At 40.0% G+C, this 22,006-nt stretch overlaps 1 protein-coding gene across 1 annotated transcript; it reads left to right on the forward strand.

The window, feature by feature from the left end:
• Positions 1-202: 202 nt before the first annotated feature.
• COQ10B (coenzyme Q10B) lies at positions 203-21,943 on the forward strand. The gene is made up of 5 exons (XM_055345048.1): positions 203-378; positions 5,987-6,136; positions 12,737-12,929; positions 18,932-19,033; positions 20,892-21,943. Exons 1-5 carry the CDS (start codon positions 263-265, stop codon positions 21,057-21,059), a joined length of 729 nt encoding a protein of 242 aa, XP_055201023.1. The 5' UTR covers positions 203-262; the 3' UTR covers positions 21,060-21,943.
• Positions 21,944-22,006: the final 63 nt, after the last annotated feature.

Genomic DNA, 22,006 nt, shown 5'->3' on the forward strand with positions numbered 1-22,006 from the left:
GCGCGGCGTCCGGCGGAGAGGGGTGGGTCCGGGCGGCCCCGCGCGCCCTCTGATTGGCCGGCGGGGTGACGCGAGCGTCTACGGAGGGCCTGACGTCAGTGGGGGCTGACGTCAGCTCCGCGCTTTCGGGGTGGGAGGAGGGGGCGTGTCTGGAGGCCCAAGAGACCCGCCGATTGGCTGGAAGGCGCCGGAGCCGGTCGGCGGGGAGGGCGGCGCGGTCCGCCTGGTCCCGGAGGCGGCCGCCGGCTTCGGCGAAACGATCATGGCAGCTCGGTGCGGTCAGAGGGCGCTAAGAAAGCTAGTTTCGGGATGCCGCCCGATGTCAGCGGCAGCGGCTGGAACCCCGGCTCCGGTGCAGGGGCCTGCGCGGCACGTCAGGTAATAACGGGGGGTGCGGCGACCGGTGGGACCGCGGACTTAGGGGCGGAGCGGCCCGGCCCGATGCCGTTCCGCGTCTCTGAAGGGAGAAGGTCCCCGGCGATGGGCGTGGGGGGGCCGCGGCGACAGGTAGGGCGTCCTGGGCCGAGCCACCTCAGCCGCCGCAGCAGCGGCTGATAGAGCAGCTCGGCGACGGGGAATCGGGGCTCTTCCGGGCTCCCCTACGGCCCGCTGCCGGGCGGGGTCGTCTGTGGGCGGCGCGCAGCCCCCCGAGCTTCCTCCGCGCCCGGCGGCCCGACCTGCTTCCGGCGGGGGCCTGGGACTGCGCCCGGAGCTCGCGCGAGACTAACGTGGGCGAGGCCGCGGCGCCGGGCCCCCCGCCCCACCCCCACCCCCGTCCCCGTCCCCCGACTGTAACTTAGAGCCGCTGTAACCTTGAACCAGCCCTCGGTTTTCCCGGTTGGTTCCCTTCTGCTGGGCGGAGGCGGAGATAGGAATGATTCCATACTTTTTTTTTTTTTCCACCTATTAGTTTTCTTTTTTTTTTCTTCTTAGTAATGACTTTGTAATGAATTATGCCCGAAAATTATATAGTGTTTAAAATGTCCTCGGTTGTAAACAGTACGAGAGGAAGGGAAGAAACCACCAACGTTGGAACTCCAGGAATTTAGATTTAGTGAGGAATTTCTCAAGCACCAAACCCCAGCCAACTCTAGGTGCTTTTAGACAAATGTTGGTTGAGATTGAAATAAAATAGTGTCTCATATCGTTTGGTCCTGCTTATAGGAAACAGCCTGAGATTTAAAAAAAAGAAGGAAGAAGAGAAGAAAGAAAGGAGAGAAAGAAAGAAAGAAAAAAGAAAAAGAAAGGAAAAGAAACCTGAAAAAATAATTCTAAGCAGCATATAGCCTATCAGGCTTTGGATCTGCTTGTGTTACTCTTGTAAAAATGCTGGCTGGCAAATAAAACGGTTACTTTTAGGGAAAAAAAATTGGTTGTTTTAATGATCAAGTTAAGAAAAAATTTAAAAAGATCAAATTAAGGCTTAAATTCCAAGACACACATTTACTGTTTGTAATAATGAAGAGAGAGGGAGTTTATGAGCTCATTTTTAGGCGGAAATGTATTAACATAGGTTCTGGCCTTTATTCTAGTGGAGTGTTTGGGATGTAGTATTGGAAGGTTAGTGACAAAAAGCTGTCCTTCATCTGATTCAGTTTTAATTTAATGGTTTAATGATACACATGACTGTATGGCTCCTCACTGCAATGGAAGAAATTACTCTTGATAATGTGTGAAAATAGATGTACTATCCAGGACTTATAACCATAGTATTGAAATTCATTGGGAAAACTATTAGCTTGCTCTAAACACAGGTGTTTCCTTTATGATTGTAATCAGATTGTGTAAGGTTTTTTTTGTGGGGCTTTTTGGGGCAGGGAGAAGGGGAGTACTTGGAGCGATGGCACTATATAAACTTGGTACAAAATTCAAAACTGTGTACAGTGAAAAGTAGGCTTCCTAGACCACCAGTTCACCTCTTCAGAGGCAACAGCCTTATTTTTTTAAAATAAAGGTTTATTTCAGAGATGCTGCCTTTTCTAATGCTGATTTATCAGAAAATTAAGTGTGCTTAATTGCTGTCACATAGTTGCTTCCAATAACAGGTAACAAGGTATCTATGCAAAAAGTGGGGGCAATAGGTAAAAATGTTACAACAAAGTCATCTAAAGAATGTCTTAAAAGGGAAATGTGATTAGGTATTTTGTATACCAGATTTAGTTTTTGTAATCAATACAACCAACAGAGATCCTAAATTATGTGACTTCTTTTTTAAGGGGAGAAGCTAAATTAACTGTAATTATTTCATTTCCACTGTTCTGCTTCATTTAGCAGAGTAACTGTCATTCTTTTTGTTTTGTTTTTTTGTTTTTTGTTGTTTTTTTAAGATTTTACTTATTTATTTACATGACACAGAGAGAGGCAGGCAGAGACATAGGCAGAGGGAGGAGAAGCAGGCTCCATGCAGGGAGCCCGATGTAGTACTCAATCCCGGGACTCCAGGATCACGCCCTGAGCCAAAGGCAGATACTCAACCACTGAGCGACCCAGGCATCCCACTGTCATTTATTTTTATTGGTATGATTATATACCAATAAAAGCAAACTCAGTAGGTTTACTCTAAAGAAAAATCACAATGGGCTTATTTTATTATCTCTGCCTTTAAAATAAGATTCACATAAATCATGTATTTTTTTAAAGATTTTATTTATTCTTGAGAAACACAGAGAGGCAGAGACTTAGGCAGAAGGAGAAACAGGCTCCATGCAGGGAGCCGGATGCGGAACTCGATCCCAGGACCCTGGGATCATGCCCTGAGCTGAAGGCAGACACTCAACCACGGAGCCACCCAGGCGTCCCATAAATCATATTTTTAAAGATTTTTGGGAACACTAACACTTTTAATCTCTCTAGGAGATGAATCTATCTAAAATGGGAACATAGGACAGCCCCGGTGGCTCGCCGCCTTCAACCCAGGGTCTAACCCTGGAGACCCGGGATCAAGTCCCATGTCGGGCTCCCTGCATGGAGCCTGCTTCTCCCTCTGCCTGTGTCTCTGCCTCTCTCTTTGTGTCTCTCATGAATAAATAAATCTTTAAAAATATATATGCTGTTACCATCATTATAAAATCAAATACTACTTGTGATGTCCTAGGAAACCTAGAATTCACAAAACTGTCCTGTTTTACTGTATTTTCTCAATTGTTCATTTTTTTGCAATTTTATTTACAGCTGGGTATATAAGAATCCTAGTCTTAAAAGGCACCAATAAGTTCATCCATATAGTTAATATGTTTTATTCGTTTCCATTATATTTTAATTAATAGTTGTGCAGCATTTAGCTTAACCATTTTCATTGACTTTTATTTCAGCCCATCTAATTTTTATAAAGAGTGTTAATTGTTCAAAAGCTCTTTCTTGTTGTTATGGAGCCCAAATTTCTCTCCATCCAATTGGACTTTTGTTTTACATTTTGGATCCATATCCTCAGGTATCATCTCTATCTTCTGGCTGAATATTCCCAATTTCTTCAACCATTCTTTGTTTAATTTGATTGACTCTTCCTCCTCAGGGAAATTGTAGGGTGTTTATGTCCTTAAAGAACCTTTACTTATAAGTAAGTCCTACTTTAAAAGGCAAATGATATATATGATGACATAGGAGCTTTCACCAAACCATCTATTCCCTGTTTTAAAAATAATTTGGGTCCACTAAGGAGTGTGTAACAATTTACCTGCCAAATCAACTAGCCCTGAAAGCGAATGGAGCTAGAATGTCAGGCCCATACCCGGACGTTGGCAGTCAGTGTCCTGGGAGAGGTACATGGAAAGGGGGTTTGGGTGCCTCGGTTCTTTCCCAACCTCCACTCCATTTAAAAAGTAATAATAAATACTTAAAAAAAAATTGGAGACACCTGGGTGGCTCAGTTGATTGAGTGGCCAACTCTTAATTTTGGCTCAGGTTCTGCTCTCAGGATCCTGGGATCAAGCACCACCTTGGGCTCTACACTGAGCATGGAGTCGGCTTCAGGATTCTCTCACTCAAAAAAAAAAAAAAAGATATTCTCTCACTCCCTCTCCTTCTGCCCCTCCAGCACACACACTCTCTCCTTAAAAAAAATCTTTTAAAAATACTGTTTGAAATAATAATTTGAAGATTTCATTTAATGAAATAGCACTCTTAGAATTCTTCAACAGCTTCGCATTGAGGATAAATTCCTTTAAAAAAAAAAAATTTACTGGGACACCTGGGTGGCTCAGTGGTTGATCGCCTGCCTTTGGCTCAGGGCATGATCATGGAGTCCCGGGTTTGAGTCCCGCATGAGGCTCTCTGTATGCAGCCTGCTTCTCCCTCTGCCTCTCTCCCTCTCTCTCTCTCTCTCTGTATTTCTCATGAATAAAAAAGTGGAATCTTTAAAAAATAAAATAATAAAAAAATTTATTTTAATGATCCCCGGACCTGGGATCATGCCCTGAGCCAAAGGCAGATGCTCAACCGCTGAGCCACCCAGGCATCCCAAGGATAAATTCCAAATTACTTTATCCCAGCTGATAATTCCCAGCGTGATCCAGCTCCAACCCATCTATCATTATTTCATGGTACTCCCCTGGCTTGCTTTACTGCTGCTACACTTAGTCTTTTTCAGTCTTTGGCTACTGCCCGGCTTTTCCCCTACTACTTGGAATGCCCCCTGTCTACTTCTCCTATGTGTACATACACACTTTATGTACATACATACCTGTTTCTCTCTTTACATGGTTAACTTTTTCCATTACGTTTCAGATGAAATATAACCTCAGAGGATTTCCTAGACTGTCCTATCTAAAGGAGCTCTCAATGACATGTTCCCACCATTTCTTTCTTTGCACTTTTTTTTTAATCCTCAACTGCATAGTAATCCTCAAAGTTAATTTTTATTTTTGCCATTGTATCTCTAGTGCCTAGCACAGAACAAGAGCTCAATATATGAACTAATACATGAATAGTAGTATAAAATAGTTATGCAATAATCTCATTAGGGAAAATAAAAGATATTCATTTGAAAAAAAATATGTATCGAGCATCTATATTTAGAAGTACCCAAGACAGGGAACATTCTAATTTCCTTGACATGTGTTTTTACATATATGCAATTGAAATGGAGTTTGGAAGGTAAAGGAGAACAGAGCAACAGTTCCAACAGGGCCATGAGATCTCCAATCTCAAATCTTAGAGTAGATCAAGAATTAAGAAACCTGGGATCCCTGGGAGGCTCAGCGGTTTAGTGCCTGCCTTTGTCCCAGGACGTGATCCTGGAGTCCCAGGATCGAGTCCCACATCGGCCTCCCTGCATGGAGCCTGCTTCTCCCTCTGCCTGTGTCTCTGCCTCTCTCTGTCTCTCATGAATAAATAAATAAAATCTTTAAAAAAAAAAAAAAGAATTAAGAAACCTCTGTGGATCTAGCTGGGAAGACAGTCTGGAGAGATGAGTTAGAAGATGGATGATGAGGGGCTCCTGGCTGGCTTAGTCAGTAGAGCATGTGACTCTTGGTCTCAGGGGTATGAGTTCAAGCCCCACATTGGGTATAGAGTTTACTTAAAAAAAAAAAAAAAGTGATCAATATTCTAGCAAATGTACGGGGAGAATATGTTGTAATATGTGACTGTAGACTGAAAGCCAACTTTCTGGGAAAGATACCATTTGTGCCAGAAACTTCTAAAACTGAGATACTATTTTTAGTTTTCTTTATGGTACTCAAGAAAATTATTTTTTTCTGTGTGCTTATGCATTCATGTGTGCACAACTGTGTGTGTGTGTGTGTGTATGTGTTTTCAGGAATATTCTAATGTTGTGAAGCCCTCTGAAAGTGTGATAGTTACTGAGGTGCCAGGCTGCCTCAGTTGGTGGAGCATGTGACTCTTTATCTTCGGATCATGAGTTCAAGCCCCATATTGAATGTAGAAATTACTTTTAAAAAAAAAAGTGTGATAGTGTTTTACATTTGTAATTTGTGTTTCCTCTTAATTTTCAGTGCTGCTTTAAATCAGGTAATTTTTGTCTTTTTAGATATTTAGCTTCCTGTGGTATACTGATGACCAGAACTCTTCCACTACATACCCCAATTTTGCCTAAGGAGATATATGCAAGAACTTTCTTCAAAATCGCTGCACCATTAATAAACAAAAGAAAAGAATATTCAGAAAGGAGGATTATAGGGTTTGTATATGATTTCTGCTAAACGTATGTTCACAATTTTCTGTAGAACATCATGACTTTTTTTTTCTGGATTTTCTTCTTATAGAATAAGCTTTGGTTTTTCTAGATTGGCCTTGCTGTAGCTTTTGCTGTTTTATAAATATTTGTTGAATGAGCATAGTTATATGGTAACTTTATAGGATAGATTTAAGCCTTGACATGTAAAGGAAATAATTGAACTGTGTATTATGACTTGCATTTTTGTACAGTCTATTTCTATAGAGGCAACATTAGTGGTATGTTGGGCTCAATGTTTATATAGCTCCCTCATGTATAGACATACATAGATAAATAACATGCTAATGTCCTAAGAGACTCCTACCACCTAGAAAATAGGTTGGCAAATTTTTTCTGTAAAGGACCAGATAGTAAATATGGGAATACCTGGGTGGCTCAGACTCAGTCAGTTGAGTGTCTGCCTTTGGCTCAGGCCATGATTCCAGGGTACTGGGATCCAGCCCTGTGCCAGGCTCCTTGCTCAGGAGGGAGCCTAAATGTTCCTCTGCCTGCTGCTCCCCCTGCTTGTGTGTGCTCTCCCACACTCTCTCTCTCCTCTCTCTCTCTCTCTCTCTCTCCCCCCCTCTCCTCTCTCTCTCTCTCTCTCTCTCTCTCTCTCTCTCTCTCAAATAAATACATACAGTGTTTTTAAAATAAATAAAGGACCAGAGAATAAATCTGTTAGGTTTTGTGGACCATACTGTCTCTGTAGCAACTACTCTGTCATTGAAGTTGTAGCCCAAAAGACATATTGCTGTAGATAATATGTAATAAATGGATGGGTGTGGGTTTGTGCTAATAAAACTTTATTTGCAAAACCAGGCAATGGGCCAGGTTTGGCCCCTGATCTAGGAGTATATACAAAAGAGAATGGGGAGACAGCAGTTCTGATAAACCAGAAATACAGCATCTGTTCATATGAGAATTTCTACAAGGGGGTCTTAATTCTCAATAAGCCATTAAATATTACATGAATTCTTGTAAAAGTGCATTTCATTTTTTTCAGTTGGTTTTTCCTCCTGACTTTTCTGTAGTAAAGAACTTTGAGCAGACTCAGCTTTTGTCACTAAAACTACCTTTATTACTGGCTAAGTCACTGTATTGGTTAAGCTGATGCTAGCAGCTGTACAGGTAAAACCCCAAAATTTCTTTCTTTCTTTGCATAAGAAAGTTCAAGTGGGTATTCCCCATCCATGGGTAGCAGTTTAGGAACCTAGGCTCCATCTAATTTGTGCCTTTTGTAATTCCTTAATCCTCAGAGTCGCTTAAAAAGATATACCTGAAAAAAAAAAAAAAAGATATACCTGATTCTAAACCTTATTGGTCTGGAAGGGATTATTGGCAAGAATAGTCATGTAATCCCAACTAAATGCAAGAAGGGGACTAGGAATAGTAGCCTCCAGCAACAATACCACGTAAAGTGAGCCTGGATTATTGGATAGATAGATGTCTTTGCCAGAGCTGGTATCTGTGAAAAGAAGAAATGGCAACAAAAAGATAGTGAATTGGTCTGCTTTACTTTTGAATCACTATTAGTATCTTCTTTTTACTATGTATCTGTCATTTGACAGGTATTGCTGTGTGTTTTATATTTACTGTTTTATTAATCCTCACAATAGGGGATCCTTGGGTGGCTCAGCGGTTTAGCGCCTGCCTTTGGCCCAGGGCGTGATCCTGGAGTCCCAGGATTGAGTCCCACGTCAGGCTCCCAGCATGGAGCCTGCTTCTCCCTCCTCCTGTGTCTCTGCCTCTGTCTCTCTCTCTCTCTCTCTCTCTCTATGATAAATAAATAAATAAATCTTTAAAAAAAAATAAATAAATAATTCTCACAATAGCCATGTAAACTAGATGTTGTTATCCTGTTTTATTTTATTTTATTTTTAAGATATTTATTTATATGAGAGAGAGCATGACCCAGGGAGAGGAGCAGAGGGAGGGAGAAGCAGATTCCCACCGAGCAGAGAGCCCCATGCCCCGAGCCAAAGGCAGACACTTAACCAACTGAGCCACCAACTAATAACCAAATGTTATTCCATTTTAAAGATAAGGAAACTGAAGCTTATGGAGATAATGCACATTAAGTGTCATGATTCCTAAGATTATTTTCCCCACCATATTTATTTATTGTTACTTCCTTAGTCTTTCTTATGCTGAAGTTCTTTTTTTTTTATTACAAATAGATCTTATCCAGTCATCATCTTTTTTCCCTGTATTTGACATAAACACATAATATTAGCTACTCTTTATTAAGTGCTTTACTTAAAGATTTTGTTTATTTGAGGGGGGGGTGCATGCCTGCATGAGCAGGGGAGAAGCAGAGGGACAAGCAGACTCTCCGCTGAGTGGGGAGCCCAGGGCAGGGCTCCATCCCAGGACCTTGAGATCATGAGCTGAGCTGAAGTCATATGTTGAACCAGCTGAGCCACACAGGCACCCCTTTATTAAATGCTTATTTTTTTTTAGGCTTTTTTTTTTTTAATTTATTTATGATAGTCATACAGAGAGAGAGAGAGAGAGAGGCAGAGACACAGGCAGAGGGAGAAGCAGGCTCCATGCACCGGGAGCCTGACGTGGGATTCGATCCCGGGTCTCCAGGATCGCGCCCTGGGCCAAAGGCAGGCACTAAACCGCTGCACCACCCAGGGATCCCCAACTACACATTTTTAGCAACAGTTTCGTGAAACAATATCTTACCACACATGATATAAGATGATATTTTCTGTTCTATTTTTTATTTTTATTTTTATTTTTTTAAGGTTTTTAAATTTATTTATGATAGTCACAGAGAGAGAGAGAGAGAGGCAGAGACACAGGCAGAGGGAGAAGCAGGCTCCATGCACCGGGAGCCTGATGTGGGATTCGATCCCAGGTCTCCAGGATCCCGCCCTGGGCCAAAGGCAGGCGCCAAACCACTGCGCCACCCAGGGATCCCCTTAAATGCTTATTAAGCACTGTGCACTATGCTAAAACTATTTCACTTAATCCTCAAAAGAACCCTGTGGAAATACTTTTCAGTTATGGATGAAGAAAATAAAACTGAGCTGTTAACCTACCCAGGGTCATGTGGCTTTTTATGTTTTAGAGTTGGTATTTGAGCACAGTCCTTTCTGACTACAAAGTCTATCCCCTTGACCCCTATGCTGTACCTCTTTCTTTCTTTCTTTTTTTTTTTTTTTCTGTGCTGCTTTCTTAGTTGCTGTAGACTACTTCTAGAACAACCAGCTTTCAGGCTGCAAGGTTTCATACTTCATGGGACTTATTTTAGTATTTATTTTCAAAGTCACTAAAAACTTAGGAAGTAGGGTTTTTTCCCTTTCCTCTGCTGCGGGCCTCATTTCATGATCATAAAGATTAATTTAAATATACATAAAGACTCATTTTCTCTTTTTTTTAAATTTTTATTTATTTATGATAGTCACAGAGAGAGAGAGAGAGAGAGAGAGGCAGAGACATAGGCAGAAGGAGAAGCAGGCTCCATGCACCGGGAGCCCGACATGGGATTTGATCCTGGGTCTCCAGGATCGCGCCCTGGGCCAAAGGCAGGTGCTAAACCACTCCGCCAGCCAGGGATCCCAAGACTCATTTTCTCTTACTCCAAAGCTTCCCTTTTGTAATTTAGATTGTGATTGTTTAAATTACAGTATATATATTTTTTTCCCTTTTCACATTTTATTGGCAACTGGGAGGAGGTGTCTTCCCTGCCACTAGAGGTGCTCACAGTTTCTTCAGCCACTCCAAGCTTGGGCCCAGGGGGATTCTGGGGGCGGTTGGGTACCTTGACCATGTTCCTGTCATCTGGAAGGGGTACGGGGTAGTTGTAGGGCATGGCCTGGTTGATGCTGACCATGTACTTGTTAAAGGGGGGACAGAGGGACAACTGGGTGGCTCAGCAGTTGAACGACTGCCTGAACCAGAGGTGTGATCCTGGGATCTAGGATTGAGTCCTGCAGGGAGCCTGCTTCTCCCTCTCTCTATGCCTCTCTGTGTATTTCTCATGAATGAATAAATAAGTCTTTAAAAAAGAGCAGGGGAGACAGAATTATAGACCTGCCATGTCGGTCTGTCCATAGCGGTGGTCTAAAATACCATATCATCATTTTGAGATGAATTGTTTTAACAGTGTTGAGTCTTTATAAGAATAATACGTATCAAAAAAATTTTTAAAAAAGAATAATACGTATCTTTAATACGTATTATCTAATACACTATCATTATTCACTCTTCTTTTACATGTAACCATAGACTGTTGTTTCTGTTTGTTTTCCATTTAGGCTCTGAAGTTTTTTTGTTGCATTTATTTGTAGTGATTTTACATTTCTATGCTACTGTTTTCTATCTGGTTCTTATTAGTATAAGAAAGACATTAATTTTTAAAGTTCTGTGACGGATTATTTTACTGAATTCTGAATTCTCTTCTAAACTGATTGACCTGCCAATTGATAATTTCACCTAATTCTTTTCCACATGTATGCCTCATATTTCATGCTCTGATTTACTTTTTTTTAAAGATTTTATTTATTTATTCATGATAGTCACACAGAGAGAGAGAGAGAGAGAGAGAGGCAGAGACACAGGCAGAGACACAGGCAGAGGGAGAAGCAGGCTCCATGCAGGGAGCCCAACGTGGGATTCGATCCCGGGTCTCCAGGATCGCGCCCTGGGCCAAAGGCAGGCGCCAAACTGCTGCCCCACCCAGGGATCCCTCATGCTCTGATTTAATTACATCGACTGATATTTTCAGAACAATGTTACGTAACAATGACAACTAGCATCTTTGTCTTATTTCTAACTCTAATGTGAATGAATGATTTTGGTATGTGACCTTTTATGGAGGGAATTATACAGTTTTTCTTTTTTCTTCTTTTGGCTAATATGGTTGTAATAATATAATTCTTAGTATTAAGCCATCCAGGCATCTTTAAGAGTTACATTTGATTGTTAATGGCTTTTTTTTTATATGTATTTCTGGATTTTATTTGCTGATATTTAGAATTGTTGCCTCAGTAATCACAGGTGATGTTGATCTATAGATTTTATTTTTTCTGTTCTTTGTTCAGGTTTGTAGGGTGTTATGCTGGCTTATAAAAAGAACCAAAGGGGGGCGGGTGAATGGGTGACGGGCACTGAGGGGGGCACTTGACGGGATGAGCACTGGGTGTTATTCTGTATGTTGGTAAATTGAACACCAATAAAAAATAAATTTATTAAAAAAAAACTACTAAAAAAAAAGAACCAATAGTTTCCTTTTTTTGTGTTCTAGAATAGTATCTTTTTTTAATTACAGAAATATTACATGCTTGTATAAAAACCTAACAATATACTATCTTTACTCCTACTTCTTTTTTCTTGAATTAAAAACTGTTAATTCTTTAATCTCGGTCCTTCTAGGGCTTTAAAAATAGTTTTTCATTATAGATATTCTGTTAACATGTTTCAGGAAAAATAAACATCAAATGATTAAAAGTGGGAAATACAGTATTATAATTTTTCTTAAATGGGTACTAGAACCATCCATATCCTGTCTGCTTTGTAATATGTTTTTATTTCACATAACAGTAGATGATAAATCTCTTTGTTCTAACGTGTATATTTGATCTTTAAAAAAATAAACTTTAGGGCAGCCCGGGTGGCTCAGCGGTTTAGCACAGCCTTTAGCCCAGGGCATGATCCTGGAGTCCTGGGATCAAGTCCTATGTCAGGTTCCCTGCATGGAGCCTGCTTCTCCCTCTGCCTGTGTCTCTGCCTCTCTCACTCTGTGTATCTTTCACAAATAAATAAATAAAACCCTTAAAAAAATAAAATAAATAAAATAAACTTTAGGGGCACCTGAGTGGCTCAATGGTTGAGCATCTGCCTTTGGCTCAGGTTGTGATCCTGGGATTGAGTCCCGCATTGGGCTCCCCTCTCCGTGGGGAGCCTACTTCTCTCTCTTCCTGTGTCTCTGCCTCTCTCTCTCTGTTTCTCATGAATAAATAAGTAAAATCTTTAATAAATAAATAAGTAAGGTGCCTGGCTAAGTCAGAAGAGCATGCAACTCTTGATCACAGACAGGGTCATGAGTTTGAGCCCTATGTTGGGTGTTGAGATTACTAAAAGTAAATAAAATAGAAATAAACTTTAAAGTATATATTGGATCCTAATTCTTTGAAATAACTGGTACAGAGTTCCACAGTATGGATATACCATAATTTATTAATCATTTGTTATTAAGCATTTATTAATGTCTATCAACGGATAAATATTTAAGTTGCTTCCAGTTGTTGTTTTTTTCAAACCCTCAATTTTTAAATGCCACTAATTAAAATTTCAAAAGCCACATCTGTAAGCCAGAGTCAACCTGTGGTATGCCAGATTATGACCTCTGCTTAATACAAATATTTAGCTACCTTTTATTTTTTCGTATTGCTTTGAAGTCCTTCGTTTCAGTGTGTGGGTTAGCATGTATGCCAAATGATTTATTGCTCATGCATACACACGAAGTTTTGTTTGTATACAATTTAAAGTATACATATGCCATATAACTAGGTGCATCTAACACTTCTCTCTCTCTATTTTTTTAAAAAGATATTCTATGCAGGAAATGTATGATGTGGTATCAGGAATGGAGGATTACAAACATTTTGTTCCTTGGTGCAAAAAATCAGATGTAATATCAAAGAGAGCCGGATACTGCAAAACACGATTAGAAATTGGGTTTCCACCTGTTTTGGAGCGCTATACATCAGTAGTAACCTTGGTGAAACCACATTTGGTAAAGGTAATAGTTTTGGTTTTGTTGTATTTAAGTATTTCCCAAATGTTGATTCTATCAAATGCCAGGTGTTGTTACATGTATTATATTGATCATCTTGACCCTTGTCAGAAGATGAGCCATTGAATTGAAAAGGTACCCAGGTTTAAACACACAAAAAGACAGAATTCCATAGAGTTCTTTTGAATTCCTAGAGTTTGGTGACCAAAGACTTAAAGCTTAGTTGTCTTTTATGCCCACAGAATATCATTTCTTAGTAATTGGCCAGAGCTAAGTGCCTTTGTCAGCTCCTTGTTAGGCATTGAAGGAGGTGGCAACTCTTATACCAGAGAGAGAGTCTATTATCCAGTGAAGCTGAAAGTCTACCCTTGTCTTACTCTCAAACTTGAACTCCACTTAAAAGGCTGTGCTCCACTGGGACTCTACCATGCTGAATGTTTCCCCCTGTTTTTCTCATAGTTTTGGAGTTCTTCTGAACTGCCTCTCATCCAGTAGCTAACATTTATCAAGTTCTTTGTAGTGCTTGCTTGAATTAATTCACTTAATCTTCATAACAGCCCTTCCAGATTCAAATGTTACCATTCTCCATCTTAACAGTTGAGCAAATTAAGGCTTAGAAGAATTAAACAACTTGCCCAAAGTTACAGAGCCAAGACTGGCTGTCTTCCCGACACCAGTGAATATCTCATAAAATGTTTTTCTATTTCCTGACTTCAATCTCTTATAACTTAAATCTTCATATGTTATGCTGCATCTAAGTAAAAGAACTCTTGTGGGGGGAAAGAAAACTTCAGTTTTCTCCTCCTGATTTTTTTTCTTCCCTTTGCTGGCCCTGTTTTTTTTTTTTTTTTTTTTTTTTTAATTTAAGTAGACACACCTTCCCTTGCTTCTTAACACATACAAGATTGTCTTCTGCTTTATTATCACTCCCACCCCTTCCCCAACACATACAAAAAAAAACTACACTTAATGTTTAGGCAGTACTTTCTATCTTCAGTTTCCATGAATGTACTATACAGCACTTACTGCACAGCCTTGTGTCTGCATATTCCTCACTCTTCTCCCTGTAGTGAGCTTATGTCTCTGCCTAGTAATCCTTCAAATTTGCCTGGTGTTTCTTTCCCCCCTTTCCTTACATAATCAGTCCTGCTCTGGTGATTCTTCTGGGCTTTGTACATGCTTTCTCTTACCATTTTATAAGAAAATTTACTTCTTCATCGATTTCTGCTTGACAAAGTTGAGCTACTTGAGTGAACGGGAGCACCTCTTTTACATCTTTGTGTATCCTCAGCACCAGTACTACAATGATGGGAGTCACGAGAGTCTATGCTTATGAGCGTCTCACTGCTTTGTTCTTGGGTTATTGCAGATCCGGCGATGTTCCTCATAATCTTGGCAACTTTCAGCACTGCCAACGAGAAAGGAGAAACTATCAGGAAAAAAAAAATCTTCTGGGGCACTTGGGTGGTGCAGTCGGTTGAGCATCCGACTCTTGCTTTTGGCTCAGGTTGTGATCCTTGGGGTCGTGGGATTGAGTCTTACTTGAGGCTGTGCGTTCAGCATGGAGTCGGCTTGGAATTTCTCTTTCCCTCTATCCCTCTGTGTGCACACTCTCTCTCTCCCCCAAATGAATAAATATTTTTTAAAAATCCTCATAATAGGGATCCCTGGGTGGCGCAGCGGTTTGGCGCCTGCCTTTGGCCCAGGGCGCGATCCTGGAGACCCGGGATCGAATCCCACGTCGGGCTCCCGGTGCATGGAGCCTGCTTCTCCCTCTGCCTGTGTCTCTGCCTCTCTCTCTCTCTGTGTGTGTGTGTGACTATCATAAAAAAAAAAAAAAAAAAAAAAACCCTCCCTTTAAAAAAAAAATCCTCATAATAACATCTATTAAATGATCATTGGTATCTCAATTTTATGAGGCTTAGAGAAATTAAGAACCTTATGCAAATTTACACTATACATGTCAGATTCCGAAGCTATTTTTCCATTAAAATAAGCTACCTCGCTAAATGTACTAATTTATTGAAGATATGGTTTTTTTTAAAATTTTATTTATTTATTCATCAGAGATGAGAGAGGCAGAGACACAGGCAGAGGGAGAAACAGGCTCCATGCTGGGAGCCTGACGTGGAACTCGATCCCAGGTCTCCAGGATCACGCCCTGGGCTGAAGGCGGCGCTAAACCACTGAGCCACCAGGGCTGCCCTTGAAGATATGTTTGAGAGTAACCACACACCTACATGTGTGTTCATCCTTCAGTTGTCCCTGGGTTCACGTTTTAGATTTTAATACCTAATACATGCATGTGGCATAGAATACATATCATTATAACCATGGGAGCAGCAGAAACCATGTGACTTTTTCTGCAAATTATAAGTTGCCCCAAAAATGCTTGTGATATGTTAGTTATTCTAGTCCACATAAATCTGTAATGACCAGAAACTCTTGAAGGTTTTCAGCAGATTTAATAAAGGCAGTGGTTCAGTGAATATTACTGCCTGAGTCACAGTATAAACATTTTACCTGTCATAGTTTTTATGGTCTGGGTCAGTTCAGTCAGAACAACCAGTCATTGGTCATCCTCATAACACCTCCTATTGTGGTTAGTATCTTTGCTGTTAGTAATAAAACCTTTAGCAATATCTAAAAAAAAAAAAAGTAAAAATCTGTGGGTCCAGGACACCTGCGTGGCTCAATGGTTGAGCATCTGCCTTTGGCTTAGGGCATGATCCCAGGTCTGAGGATTGAGTCCTGCATCGAGCTCCCTGTGAGGAGCCCACTTCTCCCTTTGTCCATGTCTCTGCCCCTCTCTCTGTAGCTCTCATGAATAAATAAGTAAAATCTTTAAAAAATATATATCTGTGGGTCCTTGTGCTAGGTTTTTTTTTTTTTTAAGATTTTATTTATTCATACAGACAGAGAGAGAGAGAGGCAGAGACACAGGCAGAGGGAGAAGCAGGCTCCATGCAGGGAGCCCGACTAGGGACTCCATCCTGGGTCTCCCAGGATCACACCCCAGGCTGTAGGTGGCGCTAAACCGCTGAGCCACCAGGGCTGCCCCTTGGGCTAGATTATTGATATGAATACAGCACTGTCGCATTTTGTGAAAAAGTAGTTAGAAGAAGTGAGTATATTGCAGTGAGCATTCCCAATAGCTATTTCTCCATTGTTAAATTTCCTATAAGCAAAAATAAAAATAAAAAATTTCCTATAAGCTGTTTTTTGTTTTTTTGTTTTTTGTTTTTGTTTTTTTTAAGATAGAATCCCAAGCAGGCTCTCTGCTCAGTGCAGAGCCTGACATGGGGCTTGATCTCATGACCCTGAGATCTTGACTGAGCTAAAATCAAGAGTCAGATGCTGGGCAGCCCAGGTGGCTCAGCAGTGTAGCGCTGTCTTCGGCCCAGGGTGTGATCCTGGAGACCCGGGATTGAGTCCCACGTTGGGCTCCCTGCATGGAGCCTGCACCTCCCTCTGCCTGTGTGTGTGTGTGTGTGTGTGTGTGTGTGTGTGTGTATGTGTCTCTTTCTGTGTCTCTCATGAATAAATTAAAAAAAAAAAAAAGAAAGTCAGATGCTTAGCTGACTGAGTCACCCAGGCACCCCTCCTATAAGCTTCTTACGTGATTGTGAAGAAGGGAAGAATATATTGCCTTAAAGTTGGGTAACTGAAATAAGATTTTGTAATAGATTATTGAAGCTTTTACAAATTAGATGGTCAGGGCAGCCCCAGTAGCTCAGCGGTTTAGCGCCACCTTCAGCCCGGGGCATGATCCTGGCGACCCAGGATCAAGTCCCACGTCGGGCTCCCTGCATGGAGCCTGCTTCTCCCTCTGCCTGTGTCTCTGCCTCTCTCTCTCTCTCTCTCTCTCTCTATGTCTCTCATAAAGAAATAAATAAAATCTTTAAAAAAAATTAGACGGTCATTATTGAACTACATATAAAACTGAACCCTTTGAAAAAAATTTTCACTTTTCTCCAGTAACTTAGCATAATGTGAGTAAAGTTAGCTATTAGCATTTGAAAAAAAAAAGATTTTTTTTTTATTTGATAGAGCACAAGCAGGGGGAGCAACAGAGAGAGAAGAGCAGACTCCCTGCTGAGCAGGGAGCCCAATGTGGGACTCAGTCCTCAGACCTGGGATCATGACCTGCGCTGAAGGCAGATGCTTAATCAACTGAGCCACCCAGGCGCCCCATTAGCATTTTGATGACTTATTTTATCATGTCTAAATAAATTTTAAAACATTCATTGATTTCTATTTTAACAATTAAAATATTTTCTTTTATGAGTGTAAAAATAGAGCATGTCTTTGTGTTTTTTTTTTGTTTTTAGAGCATGTCTGTGTAAATGCTTTTTAGTATGAATGCAGTTGATTTTCTTTATAATGATTCTACCTTGTTTTCATCTGATAATTGACTCAAAAGAGTTTAGTTGCAGGAGAAGTGAGGAATAAACTGTAAATATATTTTAAGCTCTTTGACTTTCAGTTTAAACTATCTGGAGAGATCCAGATACAGTCAGAATTAATCCTGCATTTTGTGTTTAGGGAAGAATAAGTACACTCTGGGGGAAAAGAGTTTACTGATAGATGCAAGTCCTTTTTGCTAATCTGTAGTGCATAGGCTCAGGGGAGGGATAGCAGAAACTGTTGAGGGAAATAAGTTATCAAAGAAAAAGAGTAGGGGCACCTGGCTTCTCTCTCTGCCCTCCCTCCCCCCACCCCTTGCTCGTGAATGCACTCCCTCTCTTGCTCTCTTTCTCAAGAAAAAGAAGAATGGGTAGAGAGGCTTGATGATTTCTTGGCCCTGGAATATGCCAAAAGAGCTGAAAACTTAAAGCTTAATTGGGGATAGCAGTGTTGACTTTGAAACAAGGTTCTAAAAGATGGTTTGCTGCTGAGGAAGGTGATAGATACTCTTGAGGTCAGTTGTCTACTAGTATTAAGGCCCAGATAGCGTCTTAGAATAGTAAGTAGAGAAGCTAAACTTCATTCAAAGTCATAACCAGTCCTAACAATCTGCCAGTGACTGTGAATCTGGCCACCATTTTTCACGCTGCAGGAGGCAACTCTTGGTGGGTCCCAACCAGCCTCTTTTTAATAATACTGAAAGAGAAATATCAAGATGCACTGCCATATAACATCACTGAGTATCATGTTTCAGTGTGTACATACACATAGAAAATAAACATGAGCACTGAAGAGATTACAGCTTAGAAATCAATGGATTAGGGACATGGGTCAGGGCCAGACTTTCGGGAAAACTGGAACCGTGAATCCCCTTAGAAATAGAGAATAATGACTGAAGGAAAGACTAAATGTGACTGAGAGAAAAACCTTTGGTAGGAAAGGAGAATTCTAGAATCATGCTTGGGATCTGTGCCAGATACCTTATAAATATTTTAGCTATATCATAATGATTGGTATAAAATAGGTATTATATTCCTTTTATAGATAAAAGGTAATATGATACAGAGAATTAACTTGTTCAGGATTACTTACAAGTGGCAAGACTGGAAATAAACTTCCAGAAAAATCACTGCCTGTTTTGCTGCTGGAGGAGAAATTTCTAAGCACAGCAGTGAAGGGGGGAACTGAAAATATTGGGGATCCCAGGACAAAAGAAAATGACCTATATTTGCAGGTCACTTCCTAGTATCAAGCTGAAAATAAGATCATGTTTAACACCTGTGATTTGACCTACAAACATATTTTTCAAAAGCAATCCTCCCTGGAGCATCTAGGTAGTGCAGTTGATTAAGCAGCTAACTCATTTTCAGCTCAGGTCATGATCTCAGGGTCATGAGGTCAAGCCCTGTGTAGCTACACTCAGCACAGAATCTGCTTAAGAGACCCTCCCTTTGCTCCTCACTGCCCCCCACCCTAAGCGCGCTCTCTCACTCTCTAAAAAAATTAAATCTTTAAAAATTAAAAAAAAATCATCCTCAGTTGTAGTTTCTGGACGGTCTAAGTGTATTTTACTGCAGTTATATTTTTTCATTTTGTTCTAGGCATCCTGTACGGATGGGAAGCTTTTCAATCATTTGGAGACTGTTTGGCGTTTTAGTCCTGGTCTTCCTGGCTACCCAAGAACTTGTACCTTGGATTTTTCAGTAAGTCTCATACAGCCCTTGGTTTGTTCCAAGTATCAGGTGAAGCTGGTAAAGAAGGTATAATCCATTGATTAGAACCCAGCTGCTGTAATTAATATTATGTGCATAGTGATTACTGAAAGATGCTTTCAGAAAATCCCAGTTTTCTGAATACTGAATGCCTTTTTCTACACCAACTTTATAAGAAAGAATACTAATGAATCTTTTTTTTTCTTGAAAACCTTGAATAGCTATTCCTTCTCTATTTTCTAATTTTTACAGGTCCATAGATTATATGACACATATTATGATTTCAGTAAGAGCTTAATAACTGTTTATTAACCCCAAATGAAATCTACATATTGATTTATGATGCAGAAATAAAGTGCAAAGGGGGAAAATACATTTTTCAAATCTAGGGTCTGGAAAATATGTTTTTAAAATATAGGGTTTTTTTGTTCACATCACCTTAGCTCTAGAAAACCTAACGGCACTTAAGGCTTTTTTTTGAACAGATAAGACATGAGTTGGTAGCTGTATTTGCAACTCAGGCATTGCATTTCAAGAAATAGTCATAATTTTGATTAAATTACTATGTGCTACTGTTGTCAGCTCTGGAGTTTTGTTTTTGTTTTCCTGAGTTGTCTTCATTAAAACATTAAAAAATTAGTGGACATTAATGGGACAGTTGGGGAAATTTGTTTAAGGTCTGTGTAGTTTTTTTTTTTTTTTAAGATTTTATTTATTTATTCATGAGAGACACAGAGAGAGAGAGAGAGAGAGGGGCAGAGACACAGGCAGAGGGAGAAGCAGGCTCCACGCAGGGAGCCGGACATGGGACTTGATCCCGAGTCTCCAGGATCACACCCTGGACTAAAGGCAGTGCTAAACCACTGAGCCACCCGGGCTGCCCAAGGCCTGTGTAGATTATATATTAGTGTTATTATCTAGTAGCATTAACTCTCTCTTAACTTCCTGGCTTTAATAATTGCACTGTGTGGGCAGTCCCGGTGGCACAGTGGTTTAGAGCCACCTGCAGCCCGGGGTGTGATCCTGGAGATCCGGGATCGAGTCCCACATCGGGCTCCCTGCGTGGAGCCTGCTTCTCCCTCTGCCTGTGACTCTCTCTCTCTCTCTCTGAATAAATAAACAAAATCTTTAAAAAAATAATAATAATTGCACTGTGGTTATATAAGACATTAAAAAGGGGAAATCTGGGTGATGAGTAGGAGAGACATCCTTGTACTATATTTCCAACTTTTTTATAAACCTGAAATTACTTAAATGAAAAATTACCCCCAAAAATGAAAAATTAAAGCAGTTTTAAAATTTAGTGGCTATTTGGCCCAAAAATACTGTTTCTCAAACCACCTGCCTTGACTTCTATCTTGAGGAGATACAAATGAAGTTCTAAATCATTGTTGACTTTAAGATTGTATCACTTGCCCCATCTGTTTAGTGGATCAATCTCCTCTTCCTGCTGCTACTTCTCATAGGAATAACTGTCAGAAGGATTAGTTCCCTCTTTTATAGGCGAGGTAGGATAGATCTAAAAGGGGCACATTAAAAAGAAGCCAGAGTCATATGGTATTTATTCAGCTTTTTTGCAGTTTTCTTTAACTTAATAAAAGCAGATTATGTCTTGAAATGAAACTCATTGGCCTTGTTTACTTAAGCTTATTGCCAGTACTAGTTGTGCTCATTGTGGAAAGTAAATCTCCATCTTCTGAGGAATGTTAAAAAATCTCAACTAGCTACACCTGTACTACAGCTGTGTGGTAGATACTGGCCAAGCAGGCCATTTCACAATGTGAGTACTACCACCCTAAGTAGAGATTGAGTAAAAGATCTTCCTAAAATAATCAACATTTTCCTACAGATTTCTTTCGAATTTCGCTCCCTTCTACACTCTCAGCTTGCCACACTGTTTTTTGATGAAGTTGTAAAGCAGATGGTAGCTGCCTTTGAAAGAAGAGCATGTAAGCTGTATGGTCCAGAAACAAATATACCTCGGGAATTAATGCTTCATGAAGTTCATCACACGTAAAAGGAAATAGAACTGGTCACCTACTTGTAACTTTAGTGTATTCACTTTTAGGAAGTGCTTTCATTTGCTTTCAGAAGTCAGAAAGCATTTGTTAAACACAGCTTTGATTATAAACCTGCACCGTTGAGAATTTGCACTTGGAATATGGAACCACATGTATATAGAATTTAATCAAGTGTAATTCAAAGTAATGTATATATTAGCATATTTACAATAATGGGATGTCATTCCTATTGCTAGAATATGGACATCACTCTTAGCAGAAATTGAAACTAAATTTAAACTCTTTAATTATCACCTCATTTGAAAGAGTTTAGTTGAGTTGTTCACATAGTATGTATTATATTAACCGTATCACCTTTAAGTTATTAAATTCAGACTATTTATAACTTATTGTCATAGGACTTGCCTCTTGGCTTAGGATATTTGAGTAATCATCAGATATTTAAAGTAAACTTTGACTTAAAAATACTATTAATGAAGGTTCCCTGGCACTTTCTTATTTTTAAATTGTTCTTAATGGGTAATAGGTAATTCAGTGCCATGTGTAGTGACATTAACTCCTAGATAAACAGTGAATATTTTTTTTGGTGAATGGTCCAGAGCTTTAAGCTACTTACTTCTCTTGTAGTTTGCAGCCCTCTTCCAGATACTCTGACTACTCTTTCGGTAATGCTAATTGTATGTCAAATTTTGACTACAGCAGTGGGCAATGGATGAAGATAAGTTGGTTGATAGGTCTCTAGCACCATACATCCCAATTTTCTATTTATTGTGTGTACTCACTTTCAGTAATGTATTTCAAACTGATATTTTTGTAAACAAATCAATGTCTAAAGGACTGAAGTGGTAACTTAATAAAGTAAATTTGTTTATTTTTTGTACAGTTATTTTGGTTATTGAAATCCTCCTGTATTATTTCAATGTGTATTTTATATAGACAGTAA

Source organism: Nyctereutes procyonoides, unplaced genomic scaffold (assembly GCF_905146905.1).
Source record: "Nyctereutes procyonoides isolate TBG_1078 unplaced genomic scaffold, NYPRO_anot_genome, whole genome shotgun sequence".
NCBI lineage: Eukaryota > Metazoa > Chordata > Mammalia > Carnivora > Canidae > Nyctereutes > Nyctereutes procyonoides.